The sequence below is a fragment of the Bolinopsis microptera genome, chromosome 9 (assembly GCF_026151205.1).
Source record: "Bolinopsis microptera isolate Bmic1 chromosome 9, MBARI_Bmic_1.0, whole genome shotgun sequence".
Classification (NCBI taxonomy): domain Eukaryota; kingdom Metazoa; phylum Ctenophora; class Tentaculata; order Lobata; family Bolinopsidae; genus Bolinopsis; species Bolinopsis microptera.
In genome coordinates, this window is record NC_087080.1 from 9,227,091 (window position 1) to 9,250,615 (window position 23,525).

The 23,525-nt window shown below is 39.7% G+C and overlaps 2 protein-coding genes across 7 annotated transcripts in view; one reads left to right on the forward strand and one right to left on the reverse strand.

Moving 5' to 3' along the window:
- Nucleotides 1-23,525, forward strand: part of LOC134820871 (uncharacterized) — a 1,079,557-nt gene that overhangs the window by 69,873 nt on the left and 986,159 nt on the right. The gene's annotated exons all lie outside the window — the stretch shown is intronic.
- The window catches only part of LOC134820861 (hemicentin-1-like), an 81,796-nt gene that overhangs the window by 30,430 nt on the left and 27,841 nt on the right, over nucleotides 1-23,525 (reverse strand). For 4 of the 6 annotated variants that reach the window (XM_063831505.1, XM_063831504.1, XM_063831503.1 and 1 more), the window contains 41 exons: nucleotides 21,325-21,453; nucleotides 21,026-21,184; nucleotides 20,712-20,848; nucleotides 20,480-20,597; nucleotides 20,057-20,158; nucleotides 19,769-19,801; nucleotides 19,301-19,374; nucleotides 19,002-19,115; nucleotides 18,203-18,417; nucleotides 17,901-18,057; nucleotides 17,465-17,653; nucleotides 17,142-17,319; nucleotides 16,657-16,868; nucleotides 16,344-16,470; nucleotides 16,069-16,186; nucleotides 15,661-15,833; nucleotides 15,243-15,358; nucleotides 14,853-15,028; nucleotides 14,489-14,673; nucleotides 14,201-14,289; nucleotides 13,873-14,013; nucleotides 13,492-13,663; nucleotides 12,731-13,147; nucleotides 12,362-12,549; nucleotides 11,980-12,118; nucleotides 10,247-10,359; nucleotides 9,769-9,925; nucleotides 8,968-9,095; nucleotides 8,543-8,681; nucleotides 7,927-8,088; nucleotides 7,630-7,749; nucleotides 7,225-7,439; nucleotides 6,926-7,085; nucleotides 6,541-6,779; nucleotides 6,288-6,395; nucleotides 5,990-6,089; nucleotides 5,512-5,664; nucleotides 2,977-3,124; nucleotides 2,628-2,728; nucleotides 768-901; nucleotides 149-314 (listed from right to left, as the gene is read on the reverse strand). In XM_063831505.1, coding sequence (XP_063687575.1) covers nucleotides 149-314; nucleotides 768-901; nucleotides 2,628-2,728; nucleotides 2,977-3,124; nucleotides 5,512-5,664; nucleotides 5,990-6,089; nucleotides 6,288-6,395; nucleotides 6,541-6,779; nucleotides 6,926-7,085; nucleotides 7,225-7,439; nucleotides 7,630-7,749; nucleotides 7,927-8,088; nucleotides 8,543-8,681; nucleotides 8,968-9,095; nucleotides 9,769-9,925; nucleotides 10,247-10,359; nucleotides 11,980-12,118; nucleotides 12,362-12,549; nucleotides 12,731-13,147; nucleotides 13,492-13,663; nucleotides 13,873-14,013; nucleotides 14,201-14,289; nucleotides 14,489-14,673; nucleotides 14,853-15,028; nucleotides 15,243-15,358; nucleotides 15,661-15,833; nucleotides 16,069-16,186; nucleotides 16,344-16,470; nucleotides 16,657-16,868; nucleotides 17,142-17,319; nucleotides 17,465-17,653; nucleotides 17,901-18,057; nucleotides 18,203-18,417; nucleotides 19,002-19,115; nucleotides 19,301-19,374; nucleotides 19,769-19,801; nucleotides 20,057-20,158; nucleotides 20,480-20,597; nucleotides 20,712-20,848; nucleotides 21,026-21,184; nucleotides 21,325-21,453 — 6,201 coding nt within the window. The remainder of the gene's footprint in view (nucleotides 1-148; nucleotides 315-767; nucleotides 902-2,627; nucleotides 2,729-2,976; nucleotides 3,125-5,511; nucleotides 5,665-5,989; nucleotides 6,090-6,287; nucleotides 6,396-6,540; nucleotides 6,780-6,925; nucleotides 7,086-7,224; nucleotides 7,440-7,629; nucleotides 7,750-7,926; nucleotides 8,089-8,542; nucleotides 8,682-8,967; nucleotides 9,096-9,768; nucleotides 9,926-10,246; nucleotides 10,360-11,979; nucleotides 12,119-12,361; nucleotides 12,550-12,730; nucleotides 13,148-13,491; nucleotides 13,664-13,872; nucleotides 14,014-14,200; nucleotides 14,290-14,488; nucleotides 14,674-14,852; nucleotides 15,029-15,242; nucleotides 15,359-15,660; nucleotides 15,834-16,068; nucleotides 16,187-16,343; nucleotides 16,471-16,656; nucleotides 16,869-17,141; nucleotides 17,320-17,464; nucleotides 17,654-17,900; nucleotides 18,058-18,202; nucleotides 18,418-19,001; nucleotides 19,116-19,300; nucleotides 19,375-19,768; nucleotides 19,802-20,056; nucleotides 20,159-20,479; nucleotides 20,598-20,711; nucleotides 20,849-21,025; nucleotides 21,185-21,324; nucleotides 21,454-23,525) is intronic. The other 2 variants (XM_063831501.1, XM_063831502.1) reach the window with 2 other exon arrangements.

Genomic DNA, 23,525 nt, shown 5'->3' on the forward strand with positions numbered 1-23,525 from the left:
ACTTTCTCGAGGAGGGGTGGTGGAATATTTAGTTAGTTAGACCGACTAAGTTAAACGTGATTCGCTCTCCCTGTATCAATTATGGATAAAATATTTTTCAAGTTATTTGGAGACAATCTCTTTTGAGGTGACAGTAACTCTCCCTTACCAGTGACTTCAACGGAAGCCCGAGAGAAGGTAGTACCGGCACTGTTCTGTGCTTCACAAGTGTAGGTTCCCTGTTGTGATACGGAAATGTTTGTGAATCTCAACAGGTCGTCTGCTTGTAATACGTACCGACTGGAGAATGTCTTACCGTTCAGCAACCACCGTACCTGGTGGACAAGTTCGTTAGTTTGTTAAATAACTGGGTATTTAACTACCAAAGTCTGCTTAGTCACGTACAAGTGAAACCTCTCTATACCAGACTTCTTACTTTCTTGGGGAAACTCACGGTATAGGAAAAACCTTGTACAGACACTTATAGAATACCAAAGTGTAACAAGTTGGTTTGTTAGCTAAATAGCTAAATTCACGAAAGATTTTGTAAGTTTTCTTAGTCGCGTACCGAATAGGATAAAATATATTTTGAACCAAAATGTAGCATCGGTAGTCATTTCTATACGATTACTACTGATTCATGAGGTATTTTGTGGCTACCAAAGATTTCTTCACCACGTACTGGTTATAAAATATAACATATAGCTTCAACTGGAATGCAGCATCAGTCCTCCCTACACTGCAAGTCTGACACTTTACCATCCTTAATGTAAAGAAGATGTACTAACCTCGGGTTGAGGAAGGCCGGTGGTTTCGCAGACTAGCTCTACAAACATGCCCTCTGTAACGCTCTGATCCTGGGGTGGTGTGGTGATCTGGGGTGGGGCTACCACCTTCAGCATTCCTGTTGTCATGTTAACACCTGGTGGGGGTGTTAGTTTTAGTGCTATATAATGTTAACAGAGCAATTACATACTCGGGGTGGCAGACAACTGAACCCAATTGAACCTAGTTCCCACGCAGTTAACAGGCACCCAATCAGCTTAATTGGGTGACCAATCAGCTTAAATCCCAAAACGACAACTGAACCCAGGTCATATCACAACTGCACCCAAATTGGAAATACGACAACTGAACCCAAGGAAATACGACAACTGAACCCAACGATCGGATTTTCAGGTTCTCCTTCTTCGCAGGGGACTGTGGTCATTATCACTATAGGATAGATCATGACCACTGTAATTTAGAGCATTGGAGCCCTGTGCTTACCCCGGTTAAATATTAATACATACATGCTACATGAAGATTGAAGAGGTCTCCTCCTAGTCGTTGGAGTGGCCTGCATCACACACATCTCTTCTACGGTGTTCCACTCGTTTTAGAGCTAACTGTTTTACTACGTCTCTGCTGATGTTATTGACACCTGTCAGCCGCATCCTCGAGAACACAGGCCATCCAGCCTTTACGGAGTCGTCCTCTCAGTCTCTTCCCATAGTTTGGTTTCTAATCCCGTAAAAAATTGGGAAACTGTGTTCTGGCATTCTGACAACGTGTCCGTCTAGCTTTGAAAGTTAGCCTTGTAGATACGGATCTTGATGGGCGTTCTTATAGTTCCACTGTTTCATGTCTTCCAAAGTTGATGGAACGCACCATTAGCACGCTGGATACTTGGCTCAGGTTACTTGACTCAGATCTCGTGACTCCTGATGCTTTGGGAGGGCCTGCCATGGTTCAGATCTCGAGCCCTGGGTCGGATCTCGATGCTTGAGGAGCAGTGGATCGTATCCTTTTCGGCACGCTTCGTGAACACGTAAGCTTGTTAGATCAGATCTCGCGATCGAAAGGCACCTGAGACCTTGTCATCTATTAGTACGCTTGTTATACAGATCGGATTAATACATAAGGAAGAGAGATGGTGGTCACAGTATCGAATCATGGTTGTCTTCAGCAAGTACATTAGCGGACAAAGAGGAGCCCGGAGAAAGGATCGAGATACCCCTACTACCTCTACCTGGAGATGCCAGAAGTACAGAGTCAAGAAATGTCCTGCTCATGTATTCCTTGACCATGGAGATCAGTCCTTGGCCAGCGGTGCCAAACCTCATTCCCACGACCATGACAACTTAGTAGCTGAGAAAGCAGAGTTCAGAGCAGAATTGAAGCGGAAAGCTGCCAACCAACACCTCTCAGCAACACAAAACCTCCTCACCGAAGCCTTATCTACATGCCCACCCAAAATCAACGTGGTACTACCTAAACTAGAATCCCTCGCGAGAATTGTCCAACGATCACGAGCAGATAAGTCCGGATCTGCCAACAACTCCGAAGCACCAACCTCAACAGACCGAAATTATAGCACTAGAAACCAGGCAGCAGCTAAACTAGAACGGTATTTGGAAACCTGTTAAACTGTTAGTGATTTCTAGTGACGATTGGGTTCAGTTGTCGTTTCAAAGTTAATTAGGTAGACTGATTGGGTTTATAATTAATTTCCCAAGCTACCCTGTCTAGGAAAAGTCCAAATTGGGTTCAGTTGTCCGGTAGCCCATACTCGTTAATAGTCACTTTTATATGGCAAATTACATTTCTTTAGAATCCAAATGAAAGCGCTAGCAAGAAATTAAATTCCAAGAAGTTCTCTCCCTTACCCTCAGAGTTGACTCCAAGACAGTTGTAACACTCAGCGTCATCTATAGAGAGGTCACACAACTCTAGTGTAGAGTAACCATCTTCTAACGTTATATTCGTGCTGATAAGAAGACACAGGTTAGAGCACTAGCACGACAAAGTGAGTCGTCAGGGATGAGAGTTCTTCTTTTATACAGATACATTAATATTAGTTATCTTACTAATATTATTAATCTTAGTAGCAGTGTGATTTGAGTTAAACAATCTCAAACTTAAGTTTCCAGTCAGATATCGTATCACCAAAACAACCACCACCGTGACGAGGCAGTAGATTGTCACAAGTTAAAAGTTACATTTTCCTAAACTTACTTGGTGTTCCTGATAGGGCTGAGTTGTCCGTCTCCTCGCCACCAGGTCACATCAGGGTTTGGCACGCTGCCAATGTGACATGTGAAGGTAACACACCCTCCCACTTCTCCCACTACGTCATCCACAGGGACAATAATGACTGGGGTACCTGAAGACAAATAGTATAGGAGATGGAACAAAATTGATAAAACTGGAGGTTATTTGTGGAGTTGTTTTTTATGTTCATGTAATTTACATTTTTCGTTTTCAGATGTTAATTTCGTTTAATTTTTTGTGGCAGACCAATAAAACAACGACGTCACTAAGAAATTCACCACATACTAAAAAATACTCAAAAATAAAATCAGAAACTCAATGACTTCTCTCTAGAACCCACTGATGGACCCTGAACCCTGCCATAGTATCTGCAATACACGCCACCCAGCGTCTGTCCTCACTGACCCCCATTATGTAGCTGGGCCAGTACCGGTTGTAGAGCAGCACTCTGTCTCCGTACTGCAGCCTCTTCTTGTTGACATGAGTAGAGTGAGCTATCCTCCACTGACACGAGCTCCTACCAGCTACCGCAGGGTCAGCCCAGAAGATGAACCAGTTGTTCTTTCCCATGCAGAGGACCCGGGAGGGGTCTCGTACCGAGCGGACGTAAGCGTAGTTGTTACCTCCAATTGTGACCTCTTTGTTTCCAGAAGTGTCTTCGAGTCTGAGGGCAACAGGAGCTCTGATGTCGAGTCGAGGGTAGAGTTTAACATGTGTGGAGAGGTATTTTCCTGTGCCATCACTTCTCAGAACTACAGTGTCTCCTAGCTCCTTCTCCCGGTCAATTATCTCGTCTATATGTGCTGATATCAACTTGGGTTGTCCGTAGTAGGATTCTATGAGAGCTGCAAACTCAGATACTTGACTTGTCTTGAACTGGTTCTGGAGCTCTGTTCTCAGCGACATCACCTGGTTCTTCAGCTCCCTCACCTCATCCCAGGCTTGTGGAGTCAAGAATTTAAGGTCAGAGTCCTGCTGAGCCAGCATGTCAGTAAGTCGAGAGTGTACGTTGAGGAGCTCAACAGATATGCCCACAATATCGTCTGTTTTAGCTTGTAGGGGGAAGAGGTACCGTTTAAAGGAGTCGGGAGCACCGGGGATGGTCCAGACAGCTGCGTACTCAACCTCTCTTACGGTGGAGAACTCCAACACACTCTTAGCGAAGTCAATAGCGTACTGGATACAAGCCTCGATATCAGGTTTAGGAGGTTCGGTGTCACTTCCACTCGCGTAAAGGGACACTTCAAGAGAGCTTGACTCTCGGATCTCCGCCATCTTTGCAGCAAACTCAGCCTCAGCTCCAAACGTACCGGTGGATACCCCAAGTTTAGTGTCCAGCTCTTTTTTCTGCTCCTGAGATGTACTGGAGAACTTCATTACTAGCACCATCTTCCCTCCCAGATTATCTTCCTGAGGTAGTGAGTACCGTATGTCTCCACGAACCTATCATACTCCTCGCTATCCAGCAACTTCTGTGCCACTTCAGTGAACTGAGCCCCGGTTGCTATCTCGGTGTCAGTGATCGCTTCCACACTCGCCACCAACACTGAGTCCAGTGAAGTGATCTTTGTCTCGGTCAGGAACTTAACAGAAGCAGATCCCTCCACCCCCATGTAGCTAGCTGAAGCTGATATCCCTCCCGAGAAAGACGTCAGAAACTCCTCCCTAGACTTGCACAACTTGATCTTGTAGGTACACTCAATATACCCCCCTGACTGGAGTCCCCTGCTGACTTCCACGGCTGTGTTGTAGGTCCTCTGGAGGTTCACTGTGTTGTATCCTGTTCCAAACTCTACGTTAGCCTGGCTAGTGGGGAAGTTGTCCTTTATCACGGTGACACCTTGTATATCATCACTGTGGAACGCACTTGCTGTGGCTAACAGGATGAAAACCAACATCTTCACAAACGTCCGATAAGTAATTCTATCGATAGGATCTATAACTCATGTATTTATACTATCGGTGATGGGCGAGCTTCAACAACACGTCATGTCAGATCAGCGCTTTTAATAAGTTGAAGAAAACAGCTGCCCCCAATTAAATAACGGAGGGAGGGCAAACATATTGTCAACAAAACACCATCAGTCGTCATGTTGAGTTATATTGTAACAAAGGGTCTCTTTGTTCGAAGGGGAACAATGAGGGACAAGAAGGGACAGGTGGTACTAGGCGGGGGTAACGTCACAAACCATCCGACAATCCCCCTGGCTTAAAAACGCTCCTGACAGTTACTCAACACACTACAGCTGAGTCAGATAAATAAGACCGTAAACTTGACGGAATACAGATCCTATTGTTTAAATTCACGTACTTGACGTGTGAAAGAAACCTGGTGGATTATTACTTTTAAATGCAGTGGGGTGTGACTCCAGATTACAGAATTATATGTCACCGCGTTCTCGATGATTCTCTAGCAAATTAATAAATGTTGAATAGTAAACTTTATAACTTCATTAATGTATAAAAGTACAAAATATTAAAAGATTAAAGTATTCTCACTTCTCTCGCAGTCGAAATTGTTACAGTTCTGGATTTCTTGATCATTTCCAGGACACAAGGAGGTGTCGCTGTTCTCACAGACCCTGGAGCGGGTCCTGGTACCTCCATCACACTCTTCCGAGCACTGTCCCCAGGGGGTCCACTTAGACCAGGCTGGTGGGGAGGTGAGGTGTTAATAGTTGGTGGGGAGGGGGGCGGGGGGAGGTGAGGTGTTAATAGTTAGTGGGGTCGGAGGGGGGAGAGTTGTTAATAGTTAGGGGGGCGGGGGGGGGGGGGGCTGAGGTGTTAATAGTTAGTGGGCAGATGACTTGTTAATAATAGGATATCCTGAATTCTGAAATGGGCAATCTGGATAAACTTGTTTTAGTACGATTTAGACCTTTTGTCGCTGCTCGCGTGCTTTCGCTAAAATTGAAGCCTAAACGTTAAAATATCAAGAGAATATCAACATAGGTATTTTAAATAGAATGAAACTTACTGAGAATCACAATGATATCCATGGACTCCTCGTCCTCACCCTCGTAGTTAACCGCAGTGACTGTGTACTCTCCACTGTCTGATACTGTAGCGTTGGTAATCTGTGTGGATATAAACGTTACAGGGGATACAGGACTTGAAAAAGAGCTAGCAGATAAAAGAGTATGATCTTATCAAGATGGGGGACGGTGGTCATAATATTACAGTTAGAAATGGTTAACGATATCACTTTTGAATATCTAAAACATATAATCAGCCTTTCTATTTGGAAATAAAACTGACGAGTTTCTATCCCTTACTTTCAACATGTAGACATTGTCGTTGTTGAAGATAGTGACCCTCTGGTCGATCTTCACTTCTACGCCTCCTTTCTTCCACACAACCGAAATTGGAGCTGATCCTGATACCTAAACGAGCAATCCTTAAGGTTTGGTACATTTGACGGTTTCAAATTAAAATGTTGGAGATTTTGATTGTAAGGTTGTAACTAAGCTAACACAAGATCAGGTAATAGAAAATGTAAGCAGAATAAAAGACAGTAAAGGAACTAACCTCGCATGAGAGGATTACTGAATCTCCTCTAGGGATAATCTCCTCGCTCACACCAAACGATTCTATAACTGGCGGTGTTGGGCAGGCGGGCATTTTACAAACTCGCTCCTGACTGTTTGAAGTATCTTGGCAGAGAGCCGTTTCCCCGTTAAGTGTTTCAGTGCATGTCTCTTGTCTGTATTGGACACCAAGTCCACAGGTCACGTCACAGCTAGACCACTCGGTGAAACCGACTGGAGCTGAAGTAGTGAGATAGTGAAATAGTGAAATAATGAAATAGTGAAATAGTGAAATAGTGAAATAATGAAATAGTGAAATAGTGAAATAGTGAAATAATGAAATAGTGAAAAAGTGAAAAAGTGAAAAAGTGAAAAAGTGAACTTACTCTCGACGTTAACTACAACAGTTTGAGAATCAGTGCTGATAGAGTTGGTAGCACTGGCGGAGTACTCTCCAACATCGTCCTCGTTAAAGTTGGTGATGGTGAGTGTGTAGTGGGTCTTGTTAAGAGGAGCTATCAAGTATTTGTCACTGGGTTCTAGCACCTGGGAGAGGGGTTGGTTAGGATAATATCTTGTGGGAAATAGCTCTGTTTGGTTTTAATTCCAGCGTTTCTTTGTTGGATTTGGGTCAGTTGAGATTATAATTTTCAATTCTGTCATTGATATATAGCTCAAAGTATACCTTGTTGTAGAGAGTCCAGGTGATATCTGGTCGTGGTGCTCCCTCAACCTTGGCAACTATTGTTATTCTGGTATCTTCATTCATAGAGGGTCCGTAGATCATGACATCATCGGGTATTTTCTTGGTGACGTCATCAGCATCAATCGTGATGTCATCAGGAGTTGAGATGTCATTGTCACTTTGGGAGAAGTCCACTAGGGACATTGTTACCTCCTCTGAGGACAATTCGTATGAGAGAAGGTAAGCAGGTTTGTCACATACGGGACATACGAGAAAGAGCCCAATTGATTAGTCTAGAAAAATTAAGAATAAACTGGCCGGTAGCGCTTGCCAGCACTGCAATGAAATATTTAATCAGACGCGGTATTTGCTGAGTATTATAACAGCATTAACTTATAAACATACCAAAGACCGTGATGATACCGACTTCAGAGTCTGATCCTTTGCCATTTACAGCGTTACACGTGTAGGCACCACTTTGGCTGGCGTCCCTTATCTTCATTGTCAGAACTGCCTTCACTGTTCCTGTGAGAAAGAGAGCTCTCAACTTTGATATTATTAATAAAACAAATGGAACTTTCACCAAATTTTGAGTTTCGCTTTTCGATCCTACGAAGTGCTCGGTGATCATTTTTGTTCATAAATGTCACACATCAAATAAAAATATGAGATAAATTTAGGAGACATATGTATTTGACTAACCATCATCTTCAAATGTGACATCTATCTGCTGAGGGATCCCCTTCTTGAGGATGTATATTTGAGGGAGAGGGTCTCCAGATGCAATACAAGTTATCTTTGTCTTAGTTCCAATGAAGACTGTACGGTCTTCTGGGCCCGTTAGAATTATCGGTACCTCTGGTTCTGCAAATAGGTGCGGTTAATTAGTGGTTAATCAATTAGTGGTTAATTAATTAGTGGTTAATTAATTAGTGGTTAATTAATTAGTGGTTAATTAATTAGTGGTTAATTAATTAGTGGTTAATTAATTAGTGGTTAATTAATTAGTGGTTAATTAATTAGTGGTTAATTAATTAGTGGTTAATTAATTAGTGGTTAATTAATTAGTGGTTAATTAATTAGTGGTTAATTAATCAGTGATTAATTAATTAGTGGTTAATTAATTAGTGGTTAATTAATTAGTGGTTAATTAATTAGTGGTTAATTAATTAGTGGTTAATTAATTAGTGGTTAACTAGTGCTGTTGAGCTGACGAGTCTAATTGACTGGCAGGCTCACAAAAGAAACTAAAACTTGCATAAAATCATTAACAATAACAAATCACCAATTGAAAGGTGAAATAATCAAAGTAACAAACCATTAATTTGAACTGCAACTGTTACATTAACAGACTCGTAGTTGTTGGTAGCAGTACAGATGTAATCATCACTATCAGAACCGTCAGTTGATGTCAGTACTAGGGTACCGTCAGGGAGGATCTCAGCTGAGGCTGGTATCTGGGCAGATGTGTTAAATGTTAGATGGCAGGAGTCTAGTGATAACAGAATGAAGGAGAAGAATGTCTACTATTTTCATCGTATTATATTTGCTAGAATTTATTCAAGGTTAACCAAACAACCATAAAGAGAATCACTGGCTAATAATATCATCAAATCATACTTCTAGTTTCGGGATAGCCTGTAGCAGGCAACGCCCGATACTAATGTATCTACAGACTTACACAAGTTCAAGTAAGTAGGAAAATATTTCATGCTAGGCATGTGGCTAATAATATAACCTTACCTCCTCCCCACTCTTCCTGCTCCAGGTTATAACAGGTTCAGGGTGACCAATAACGTTAACTGAGAGCCGGACCTCTTGTCCTGACTTTACGGTCACATCTTCTGGTTCAAGTGTGAACTCTATCGGACCTGAGACATAGACAATGATTGTTAAACCCGGGTTAGCGGTACCTTACTTATTAGCCATTACCTTACTTATTACCTTAGTTATTATCTTACTAATTACCTTACTTATTACCTTACTTATTAGCCATTACCTTACTTATTACCTTACTTATTACCTTACGTATTACCTTACTTATTACCTTACTTATTACCTTACTTATTACCTTACTTATTACCTTACTTATTACCTTATTACCTTACTTATTACCTTACTTATTACCTTAGTTATTACCTTAGTTATTATCTTAGTTATTACCTTACTTATTACCTTAGTTATTATCTTACTAATTACATTACTTATTACCTTACTTATTAGCCATTAGCTTACTTATTACTCGTATTCATTACCCATCCTGACTTGAATCCGTCATTTGTAGGTTTTAGACCATGTCTTGAGTATGATCTCATTTTCAATATATTTATATTTAGATAAAAGATTAGTTTCCTTTATCATGTTTACATGAATACAATAAATTCCGAACAGTCACCATACAAGTATGCGACAAATATATATAATGTTCTGATCCGGATATTATTGTTATCATTTTCCTAGCGAGTATGATCTCATTTATCAATATATTTCTACCATCAATATGGCCCTTTTTCAATAAGAGGTTCAGTGGCTCGAGTAACTTACGTTTAACAAAGACAGTAGCCTCGATAGAGATGGATTCCCTGGAGTTCTGAGCGACACACTGGTAGGTTCCAGAATCGTGTATGTTAGCAGGTGCTAGAAGTAATCCACCAGTCTTAAGGGGGATCACTGACTCTGAGGCTTCTACTGGGTATTTGTCCTGGAGGGAGGTGGTTAGGAGTGTTTAATTTATGTAAATATTTAAACTTTTACAAATTATTAAATTTATAAAAGAGTTTAAATAACGTTTATATAATGTTTAATAAAATTAAACATATTTAAAATTCGTAATGAGGAGTGGTAGATAAATAAGTAGGTGATATAAAATAATGAACTTCAGAATTTTGCGAGGATATCAGAAATTTAAATGATAAAAATCTCCTAAATTTAGCAATTAAATCGCCATTCTGTATTAACTAATAAAACTAATAATAAATGTTGCTGTAAGATACAGTTGAGAGAGAACTAGTTGGAACAGTACCTTGAACCATGTGATAGCTGGAACAGGAAGAGCATCAGCCGCGCACAGCAGCACGTGGTGAGTTCCCTCATCTATTACTGTGTTCTCTGGAGTCTCAATGTAGATCAGCTTCCCTGAGGGGAGGAGTTGTGTTAGAGGGAGGAGGAGAACTTTATATAAAGAAGAATCGAGATTTACTTTATCAGTATATAATTCATAACCAATTCCGAAGCAATCATCCTTATTGAAATGTTTGTTGATTTAATCGAAGTAAAATTTCTATCGAGGATTATTTCGATCGAAGGTAGTCCAAAGTTAAGTTAAGGGGGGGGGGGGGGGGGCCAATGGATATTTTTTTGTGAAACTTGATTTCGAGATAGTAGTTGACCAACAAACAAAGACCAGTGACCGAACTTTTGAGGGGGTCCCAGACCCCAACCGCCAAACGGTGCGCGCAGGGCAGCCACGCCCATATTTGGTCCAAATTAGGCCCAATTTAGCCAAATACCCTGAACATGCCCAAAACCAAGGTTTATGGTGCTCTACTTGTAGCTAGTGGTCTTCTGAACTCGTATATGAAATTTCATCAAGATTGGACGAAAAATGACTGAGTTATGAGCCAAAAACCATATGCCCATATTTGGGCATACGCACCAAATTTGGTAGAGTTCGGCCCATAAATTGGCCAAATATCAATATTTTTGAATGAAACTTACTTTATATGAAAGGTAAGCCTAAACTACATATTATCTTTAAGTTATAGCTTTATATCTGTTTAAATGTGGATACTAAGGCGAAAAAACCACAAAAAATGAACTAAATTGCCCATATCTCGGTTCGCAATATTTGCGGAATTGATCTCATTAAAATTGTAACAACTCAATCAGTTTTCAAAATTTTTGCATGAAATTTTCGGAATCGACTCGAAATTGCATTTCCACCTTATTTTAAATACGGATTTTTGATTTAGGCCTCCAAAAAAATTTGGCGGCCAAATTCCAAAATTATCTCACAAAAATTCAGAATTTGGCCGCCAAATTTTTTTGGAGGCCTTAATCAAAAATCCGTATTTAAAATAAGGTGGAAATGCGATTTCGAGTCGATTCCGAAAATTTCATGCAACAATTTTGAAAACTGATTGAGTTGTTACAATTTTAATGAGATCAATTCCGCAAATATCGCGAACCGAGATATGGGCAATTTAGTTCATTTTTTGTGGTTTTTTCGCCTTAGTATCCACATTTAAACAGATATAAAGCTATAACTTACTGATAATATGTAGTTTAGGCTTACCTTTCATATAAAGTAAGTTTCATTCAAAAATATTGATATTTGACCAATTTATGGGACGAAATCTACCAAATTTGGTGCGTATGCCCAAATATGGGCATATGGTTTTTGGCTCATAACTCAGTCATTTTTTGTCCAATCTTGATGAAATTTCATATACGAGTTCAAGAGACTACTAGCTACAAGTAGAGCACTATAAACCTTGGTTTTGGGCATGTTCAGGGTGTTTGGCTAAATTGGGCCTAATTTGGACCAAATATGGGCGTGGCTGCCATGCGCGCACCGTTTGGCGGTTGGGGTCCGTGACCCCCTCAAAAGTTCGGTCACTGGTCTTAGTTTGTTGGTCAATTGCTATCTCGAAATCAAGTTTCACAAAAAAATACCCATTGGCCCCCCCCTTAAGTAAGTTGATAGTGAAAAGGGATTGATTAATTAATTAATTAATTAATTTAATAAGTGCTCACTCCAGATGACGACACGGAAGTCCTGGAAATCAGTTCCGTACATGTTGCTAGCAGTGCACCGGTACCACTCCACCATGTTCTCTTCCGCTTGTATCCTGATGATACTCGTCACTGTTGATACCTGGAGGGAGCCGATGTGCTGATGTCGAGTTAGAGAATGCGATCAAGAATAGAGGTCTCGTGATTAGCACGTGGGAATAGAGGTCTCGTGATTAGCAGGAATAGTGGTCACAATATTAGCAAATAATTCTAGTAATCAGTAGATTATGGAGGATCATGCTACAACCTATCTAAAAAACTAAACTTATCTAAATGCTCAAGAGCATTTAGATAAGTTTCGCAATTCGCAGGCCTGAAAATTCCCCAAAACCCCTCCACCAACCTCCATGAGAGCAATGTCCTCAGTTCTGTAATATCCCCTGTACTTCACATCCTCTATACCCTCATTCCTGGGGATGATGGTCTGGGTGTTGGTGGGGGTACCCCTTCCTGAACACATCATCTGGATGTTATCTCCCAGCTCCACGTAGTAGGTCACCGCCGGAGACAGGATGGTGGAGGTACGGCAGTCTGGAGGAAGAGACCAGGTTAGTGTGGAGAAGGAAGGGAGACAGATAAGAAATTTACTCGGACATGTTCTGTCAAAAGTGCAACAAGTCACTTGTGAGATGCACTTATCGTAACCAAAAACGTGAAGACTTTGAATTGGCATTTATTTCGAATAAATGCAAAGATTCTAGTGAATACTCACTTATTCTTAAAACAGTAAAGTAAGCCATGGATGTAATGTCTGATCCTTCGATCATCTCCCACTGGGATCCATTCCAAGTTAACACAACACCTTGAGCAGCTTCCTTATCATCATCATCATCATCCTTAACAATACCACCATCAGTCATGACGTCATCATCCTTCTTGGTGACGTCATCATCAGTGACGTCATCACCAGGTGACGAGCCCATTATCTCGGGAGTACTGAACAGTCTGGTGATGTGTACTCGTGATATCTCCACAAGACGTCCGAACCTGATGTTCTCGAAGGGAAGAGAGAAAATGGTTTGATCGTCCTTGTGTGTGAGGATCAGGTTGGGTCCGTTCAGGGACATGGAGGATATGGAGCTGAGGGGACGGAGTAAGACGGAACCAGTCTCTGTTACGTTATGAATACCTGCCGGGATTATGTTTTAGAACATTTATTGCTTACTTTTCTAATAATTTATTGCTTACTTTTCTTTAAAATGAAGTATCAGTTCATCTGAATATTTTGATTTATAACAAAGTTAAGTTTCAAAAAGTATCCACAAAAACCCGCAATATGAGGGAAATTCGAGGAATGATCAGCCATTAAAGCTACTTGAATATTTATGTAATTTACATAAATATTTATTTAATTTACTAAAATATCCATCGAATTTACTTAAACATTTATGTAATATACTTGAATATTTATTTAATTTATTCAAATATCCATTTAATTTATTTATTACTATCTAATTAGCAGCTATCTCTCACCTCTCTTATTAAGAACAAGTATAGTCTTGTAGGTGTCAGGTAAGCTAACAACAGAGTAAGCGAAGCTGATACCCTGGTGTAGAGTAGGGTAGGTGGTGTAGGCTCTGGATATCAACAGTCTGTTGTCTGTGTCTGAGTAGTATAATGTACCTTCCCATGACACGTGTAAAACCTGGGGACGGTAACAATTATCACGTGGGTTGGACAGGTATTAGAATTAATCTAAAAACGTTTAATTAACACAGGTTTCTACTTTATAGCTCAGTGAAATAAACATGAGCAGAATCTGAGTATTTGCGTTCACAACTACGGGTTTAAAATGTCTAATTTCAGGTCCTGACTGTGTTAATTGAGGTACACTCTTCTGGAGATTATAAATACCTTGAAGTCTGGTTTGAAGATGACACTACCCCGTGTCTTCTTCTGCTCGTCCAGCTCAGTTATCTTGTGTTTCTTTATCTCTCCAGTTGTTAGCACTATGTAGATCATACCACCTTCGTTATCAATAGCAGCACACTCAACCTGTAAAACTCTCGTTTAATTATTTAATATATCAACCAAATAAGGTCCTAGGGCTCCTTTTATTTATACATTAAATAAACGGGCCTAGCGGTGATTTAAGCTAATCTACACCAGTTAACACAGGAATATCAGGTAAAACTCTAACATGAGTACACTCAAGTGACAAGTTAGTGACACAAGTTCCTACCTCGGTGAAGCCAGGTATCCTGGTCCAGGAGTCTGTGTAGTCTGCAGCAGTGTGGAGACGTCTGTCATACCCTACTCCTATTATCTTGCCTGCAGTTTACGGGATTTAAAATACTGATTCTGTTATATTATATTTATTTAAAAACCCAAATAGGGCCTAGTAGTCCTAATAAGCATTTTTTAAATAATTAAAAAAGAGAATAGAAATATTCGATAGGCTTACAGGTTGAATTTAAAGAATTACGGGTCAATTATGCGAATCAACACCAATTAGTCTACATATTCTTACCGTTATAGTGTCCCACGATATGTAACATGGGTATCCTTGTGATAGTAGGTTTCCACATACTCCCAATACCAGTCTTGAAGAGGGAGTATCCAGAGGTACGCTGAGTTGCCACCATCTCGTCAGAGACCACAGCTATAGAGGTCAGAGAGTCCTTGTTGGATACCCACTGGGTACCGTCTATACGTCTGATATGAGGATACCAGGTTTGAGAAGACAGATTGAGAAGACGATAATCCGCATGTAGTTGTTGATGATATTATAACGAGTTTTAAGTGATCGAAGTTATCAGAATCTTCCAAATATCATAAGCCTAACCCGGGGGGATTGTCCTAACAATCCAACAAGGGTAAACGCTTAGTCCTACCTGTGAAGAAGGTCGAAAGTGGATACATCTGTAGCCAGGAGCTTGACAGCACCCAACTCAGAGTACACAGCAATGGAGTTAACACAGCAGGAGTCAGGAAGGAGGGTGAGGTACTCTTGTCGGCCGGTCAGAGGGTAGGTGTAGACTTGGTAATCTGCCAGCACTAGATACAACACCTGGCAGAGGGAGTGTGTTTATACAGTCAATACAGGGAGGGGTGAGAGTCAACACTTTGCTCATTCAAATCCCACCTCGTTAAAGAAGACTCTAAGGGTGGCATATTGTGATGCCTAAAGGCTGTAAACTGTACTAATCTAAGTCCTAAGTTAAGTTTTAACTTGTGGTGAAGAGTGTTGCATGACCACAGTGAAAAATGAAAATGAACCGTACCTGTTGGTAAACAGCAGCATCTAGAACACCAGTAGTGATGAAGATAGGATAAAAGGTGAGATGGTCGGGTGATATGTACATATTACCGTCACCCAGTGTTGCCAGGTACTGTGGTTCTGAAAAAGAACGGGGTTATCTTTTAGAGGAATAATTTATTAATAATTTAACACTTTTTTAACTGTTAAAACATAATTTGCAGTAGAAGTTTTTGAATAATATTTTAATATAATATTTTTAATATATCAACATGTCTGGCCAACTTCTTTGCCGTCCACAAGAGACTCACCTATAATGGTAATCTTGACAACAAGTGACTCACCTATAATGGTTACCTTGACAACAAGTGACTCACCTATAATGGTAACCTTGACAACAAGTGACTCACCTATAATGGTAACCTTGACAACAAGTGACTCACCTATAATAGTAACCTTGACAGCCTCGGACTTGACACTGTCTCTACCATTAGAGACCGTACAGAAGTAGCCAGCCTCGTGATAAGCCTGGATATCGTAGATGTGTAAGTCTCCGTTATCTCGCACAGAGCTGTGAGTCTTATCGTTATCTATCACTTCTTCTGTTCCGTCATCTCTGTGGAGACATGGTCGATTAGTGGAATTATCGTTAATTCATCAATTAGACTGGCACGAATGGAGGGATTAACTATCAAAGATTATTCCCCTGCAAGTTTTATCAGAATATTTTATTCATAATGGTAATGTCACCAGATGCCTTGATTACACATAAAAATCCAAATATGTTAATAATGTGTAATGTTTATAATAATATGTAGTGTTGATAATGGCAGGATTTTAAGGTAGCTTACCCGACTTTAGTCCAGACGAATATAAGCTCAGTGGAGCTTGTAGCCTGTATCTTCAGTACAATATTACCACTTATATAGGTACTTTGGGAGAGGGGCTGAACTGTTATACTGAACGTGTCTGCAAAGTTAAACAATTAGTTTAATTAGTTAATTAGTTGATTAGTTTAATTGTATCTATGAGTTATTTTATCGTGCGATCAAGCTACTCGAGCAAATTAATGGTTTGATAAAATCCTACAATGTTCACTAAATGTTAGTTGTGATGTTACACTAACCGTAGACAGTGATAGTGGAGCTATCAGTAGATACGTAATCTCCGTTATCAGCATGGATAACATAGTCACCCTCATTATCAAACGTTATACTCGAGATGTAGTAAGTTACTGTTATCGAGGTGTCGTCCTGGAGATGGGGGGTTTATTGAGATTTCCAGATAATTTGATAAATAAACTAGTTTATAAACTCACATCAGTCGCAAACTCAGTTCTGACTGTAAAGTGTAACTGTATAACAGGTTGAAAGATGTTGAAAAGATGTTGAACAGATGCTGCTAAATAGAGTAAACATCTTGTAACTACAGTTCCAAACCTTGTTGACTATAGTGGTAGGGATGATGACCCCCTTAAATGTCATGTAAACATTAGGTTCAGGTCCGGTGTAGACCACGTAGCCTATCAACATAATGTCAGTGTTGACTTTAGCCAGGGAGTCAGGCTGAGGAGTGTAGGGATCCACTAGGTTACCATCAGAGTCTAGTTCAGGGTCTGATACTACGTCTAGTTTTACTTGTGGGGCTGTTCCTGTGGGGTACAGTTTTAAAATATTAAATAACTTTGTCAGTATAGAGACTCGAAATAGCATATACACAGATTTAATTAGAAAACAGCCGCTCAGTCTTCATGAGGTACGTTTTTAAGTTGGTAATGTTCAGTAAGGCTAGGTTAAATTGTTAATCTTGCAGGTACCACCCGTATTCACACTCAGAATTGAGTTTAGTCATTTTCTAATACGAGATTGGGGACGGGTTATAAACAAACAAACAAACAGTTAGTCTTGAGATATAAATCACTGACCGTTGCAATAAGAGGCGGATACCAGCTCAGTAGCATCAGTCAGACCACATCCTCCACTGTACTCAACCCAGGGGCTGTCCAGGGTGGTCTTAACCTTGAGACGGTCAGGGTAAACTCCTAGTAGTCCGTAGTGCTGGTAACTGTCTATTGAGATCAGACTGCCAGCTGATTCTATTATCTGGAGTTAGGATATTTAGACTTAGTTATACTTCATTCGAATATTTTTGTTAATTTTTTTTTAATTGAACAAAATTGTATTTTTTAGAATCTTGAAACCTTGCTAACACCAACAAATTAAAACTTAGTTACTCTTCACAACTTACCTCCCAAACGAGAGTTTCAGAGCTCTTGCTGACAACTATATCCCCTTCGGAACTAATGGCTACAAATCCAGCTTTGTACGTTGAGAAATCTTGTAAGTTCAGGAGAGAAGTATGTCTCTGGAGCTGGTTACCGATCACGGAGAATAGGACTCCGTTCTTCAGCACCCATATCGTGCCTACACAGTCCACCTGAGAAATTAGCATTGTAAAAGTTTGAAATTAATTTACATTACCAATAGATTTTTGATGCAATTTCACAGGTAAAGATTAGATGAATAATACAGACAGTATTTTCAATTCTTAAAGTCCAGTCCAAACCCTGGCATCGTTTTAATTTGTACTTAAAAGCACTAATAATACAGCAGGACTCGTTGTATTGGTAAATCGATTTTTGTTTTCAGTCGGATATGTCTGTACTAGAAAGGTATTTGCTCACCTCTACAGCAGTAAATCCGGTGTGCTCGTCCAGAGTACGATGCCAGTCGTTCGTGAGACTGGTCCTCACGTAGAGGTGACCATCGTCTCCCACAGCGTAGATCTTACCAGAGGAGCTGGTCGCTATACTCCTCATCTCAGTACTGATACTTGACATGCTGGGAGGGAGGAGGTGATAATTTCTCTTTCAACAGATAAAGGCTCTATAATTTTAGTGGTATAGTGTGAGTTCTTCCTACTAGACCACTTTTTGGACAATATTCGAGAAGCCTGTCTATTTTAAGAAAATTCAAAATATCTTACCTGACTTCTTGCCACCTGTTCCTAAGGTCATTGTATCTAACGACTTTGTTATTCCTGTTAACCTTGTAATCACGTGACTGAGTCATGGTGACACCATCATCAGAGCAGTTGTAGGAATCGTCACACTTCTTGTAGGATACTCCGTCTGTACTGATGTAGAGGGCACCAGAGTGGGACTCTATGTTCTGGACTTGTTCGCCGAACATGTGCACATCCTGAAAAACGTACAATGTCAGAGTCTGACAAGGTCAAAACTCAAATTTTGCGCTTATCCTGATTCAATGCGCCTTTTTCCTTCCCTAACTACGCGGTAACGTAGTTTTAGTGATGGAAACATTCTGATGATATCAATAAGAAGTATAGAAATACAGCCAAAAGATCTAAGCCAGGAGTGATTGGAGGACGTACTTGATACTGTTGTCCAGAAGCGATCCCTGCCGAACCTACCTAAAGTAACCTAAAGTAACCTAAAGTAACCTAAAGTAACCTAAAGTAAGCTAAAGTAACCTAAAGTAACCTAAAGTAACCTAAAGTAACCTAAAGTAACCTAAAGTAACCTAAAGTAACCTAAAGTAACCTAAAGTAACCTCAAGTAACCTAAAGTAACCTAAAGTAACCTAAAGTAACCTAAAGTAACCTAAAGTAACCTAAAGTAACCTAAAGTAACCTAAAGTAACCTAAAGTAACCTAAAGTAACCTAAAGTAACCTAAAGTAACCTAAAGTAACCTAAAGTAACCTAAAGTAACCTAAAGTAACCTAAAGTAACCTAAAGTAACCTAAAGTAAGTAATAGACGTACCCAGTTGTGCGTGTTCTGGTTCCAGGACACGAGCCAGTTAGTGGGGGTTATACCGTATATTCTATCTCCTACTAGCGCTAACTTTCTTACACAGCAGCTGTCGTGAATGTGTACCTGAGGGAGAGAGGGGGTAACGGGTATACAAACAAACAAACTGACAAACACACAAACAAACGTTCATCCTGACATAAAATCACAGTCCCTCTCTACGATCAGCCAGTTCCATCGCCAATGGGGATCGTGCGCGTGAAACGACTCTTGAATTGAGAATATTTGTGTAAAAAAGGAAAATATCAAACCGGTACTGAGTCAATGTCGGATGCTCTGTAGAGTTCGTTATCCAAACCAACCAACAATATAGAGTTGCCTGATACTATGAAATTCGGGTATTAGAAAAATGTGATTGTTTCAGTGCTCAAAGTCTAAAAATGAGGTGAGGGGTTTTGAACAATCTGTATAGAAAATGGCATAAATAAGGACAAATCTGTTTCAGATTCATTCAGACTAGGGTGGAAATGTAATAGCATACTATAAAATCCCATTAAAAGTAAATAATGTGCTTGCATTCCGTTAAATTCAGATGTTAGTTTTTCTGAGATTTCGAGAGAAATATTTATAAAAAACAAATCGTATCAATCTTTCATTTTTAGGGCAGCTTTATAAGTAGGCCAGCTTTCTGGTATATCCCATCCCGGAAAAAAGAGAACATATTTTGAGAATAAAGAATCATGCACTGTTAGTATTAGTCTCGTCTGGTGCACTCTTACCCAGTTCGTGTTCGCGCAATTCACTTGGAACTTCTAATAATACGAACAATGTTTATGAAGGTACAATACGTGACCTAAATACTCTAACTCTATTTCCTAAATACTCTATTGCCTACAGAGTGGCACTAAAATCAGCAAGCATGAAAAAGTCAATTATTTCAACTTTTACATGAAGTACTCTTGAAGTAGTTAATTAGATCCTCCCGGTAAAAACTCAATTTGAGCAGATATATAGTTATCCGATATCACCAAATTTCTGATTTCACAAGATTAGTCTAATTGTGGTACCTGCTACATCAAGGTACAAGGACACAGAGTCCACCATCTGGCAGGAGGAGTTGACCGGTTGCTTAAACAGACTGTCGTCTTCTACTCCAATGATTACAGGATCTGAAACGTTTGGAGATCTTAATATTGTAGTAAGCGGTAAAACGGTATGAGTTGTTCTGGAAAATGCTGAAATACCTTGCTGGACCTAATTTGTCCGGCGGCCCTATTTAACTAGCCAAGATTTTCAGCAGGAGACTTCTGGAATAGTAAAAAACTTGATCGGGCATGATATTTAATTTTATTACGAGATTTCGTGGCTATTTTATAAATGCTCACCGTGTACAATAAACAAAATAAAACCCAAAATTTAACCAACATTTTCTGCCGGGGATTTTATAGCTATTTTATAAATGTTTACCGCGTACAATAAAGCCCTCTTACCTTCGATAGAAGTTTTAGCTTCAGCTGTGATAGTACCGAAAGTGTTTTTAGCTACACAACTGTAGATTCCAGTGGTTTCTTCAGTCATCACAAACGACAGTAGGTAGCCAGGCGCACTCTAAAAATGAGATTTGGTGAGATGTTTACTTTTTTAGAAAATAAATGAACCATAATGAAGGATGAGTACCGCCTGAATGTAGACTGAAGAACATTAAAAAAGAAAACTACCCACCACGTCATCTATCTTGTCTCCGTTGAAGTACCAGGTGATCTCAGGGGTGGGTGTACCCTTAGCTATACACAGGAGGTTAACCTGCTGTGGGTCTGATGTTACCACGCTCTGGGGCTTCACTTCGAACTCTGGAGCCGCTGAAATGTTCGGACATTAGAAATGTTTCACTATCTATCAAAATAAAGTATGATGATTTTTTGAGGATGATATTTTTGTGTAATCTTGGCGTTTTATAGTGTCTTTTGTGTGATCTTGGTATTTAAAAAAGTGTGTTCTGTGTGATCTTGGTATTTAATAAAGTGTTTTCTTCTTACATCCAACAGTTAATGTAGTCCTGCTCTCATCACCACCAAGTTTGTTCTCAGCGATGCAGATGAACACTCCACCATCTCCTAGTTCCACACCCTCTATCTCATGCACAGTTACACTGACCATGTTGTCGGTGATTTCTTCAACAATAATCGTTTCTTTTCCTGGGGTAAGTTATTGTACAGTCAATGGTAAACAGGTTATGATAGTCATGATTTATCAAATAAAATGGAAAGCATACGTTTTTTATATGTTACTTTTTAAAAATCAATCGAGGGGTTATACATATTTGTTAAAGACCCACCTGTTTTATCAACATGTTTGATGATGATAGTCGGTGGAGGGAATGCATCAACAACAAGTATCAGAGTATAGTCAGTTCCTACTGGCAGTTCTTCGTCGGGGTTCAGTGAGATTATAGACGGAGCTCGTTCTGAGGGGGGATGTGGTTAAATTTCACTCTATTTCACTTTATTTCACTTTATTTTGAATAGGATATCAACCATTTCACAGGCATCGGATGCAGACTGTTATACTGTTGTGATAAACGATTGAAAATATGATTTTATCCAAAACTCTAAAAAAGCAAAGTTGTACCTATATTAGAAGTGAGCGAAATGTAAGAAGAAAATGTAAGATCAAGAAGGCATAGTATCAGCAAAATGACTAGCATGCCTCTCTCTTTTTATCATCATTTCCATCCAGTCACATGAGCACTACTGTAAGTGCTGCGTACTTGTTAAAGTTGCGTTCAAAAAGCAGATTAAAATAAATTAAAATAAACGCTCAAATCCATACATTTAAACTGATAAAAAGTATCGATAGTTTCCTTCAAGATCGTTAAACAGCCAAAGTTACGCAGCAATTATTCTGCATGCGTGGAGGATAAAGTGAAGTCTCCAACAGCAGACGCCATGCTTGGAGTACAGCAGACTTTTTATCTTTATTTGTGATCGCATTCAAATGTTGTGAAACATTGTGGGAATGGTTTGCAGTCGCATGCTAAATCTAGGGAACACTCCAGTTCGTGTCAAGTTGTTCCGCTCTTGGCACTAAAGCATGAACTATTGCAGTAGTTTCACTACTGCTTCAGAGGAAACTTTTTAGCGGCATTAAGGGAAAGTGGGGATCAAGTGAAAATAAATAATGACGAATAATAAGGCATAATTAAGCATCATAAAGCACAATGAAGCATTGAAGCATTGACGTAAGTTGGGCACAGATAAAATAAAATAGAAGGAGTGGGATTACTTGAGATATGATCAATTCGCACCTGTCTGTCTTGTTTGCAACTAAGATGAGACTGAAGGGGCTTATCTAATAAAAATGCATTACCTGATAGCAGATAAAACTGTAATAAGCATCAAGATCGGTATTAGTACAATTGACACAAAATCTGGAAATCTGCTCTATAAGTTGGCTAAAGAATCTAATAAGGATGCTATCATCTCTCTAGTGATCACTTAAAATATCTTATATTACTGTTAACAAGCACATGTTGGGAAGTGAAGCATGAAGTGCTGAGTTTGTTTGTATAAAATAAAGGCTGCAGTGCAATATCGTGTCAACTTTTAAAAGTAATCGGCAACATGTTTTGTCTTTGAAGTAGTGTGAATCTGGCATCTGGCTAACAAAAGGTAGCGTACTAGGTGGCATTGAGAGCAAAAAAGCAAGGGCTGTTCCCTGATCAAAGAAGTAAAACCACAGTTTAAATGGCATTCGTGGAATGCCGACACTCCTGTGGTTGAAATGAACTAGAAATAGAAAATGCCCCGGAAGAGGACCCACAATGTCATAGGAGGAGTGAAGAAGTGTGACCACAATACGATTCTCCAATTTAGCAGTACTCTGCTACTTCGCAAGAATGTGCAAAAATCGAACAAGTATTAATAAGGAGATACTTAATCAATGACGGCCGCATAGATAGCCGCGAGAATACATCTAATTTAAGTTTTAACATTTGTATCGGTTAGCCAGCACGATATCTGATCTTTTGTCTAAACTGATAAGGCTGCGTGGGAATAAGAGTTGCAGAATTAAAATTTTGAAATGGCAAGAATACAATGCAAAACAGGCAGCAGTTCTCGGAAATAACCGCTAAGAAGGAGCTCTTAAATTTGTGGTATTATTCTGCGTGACGAATGAGTTCCTTTCATTTTCAGAACTGAGGAAAAATGCAGAATCAGTGTGAGAGCCAAAGACCACAAACTCAATAATAATAACAGGGGAATTCAATCAGCTGTGATTATTATCTCTTTAATCTTTTAATTATCAATGAAGTTGGGTGTAAACTGTAAAACTGTTTCTTCACGAGGATAAAATTAAATTAAAGATAACTGGTCTAAAATTTAGTGTATGGGGTTATTGGAACCTCTGCGGGGGTTGCCGGTCCTGCAGAGGTCATTCCTGCATAAGCAATCAGCCGCATATTACTCTATATATCATATCAGAAAACCTCTGAAGATAAGTTATTTTCATTCTAAAGATCTAGTGGCCCTCCACGAG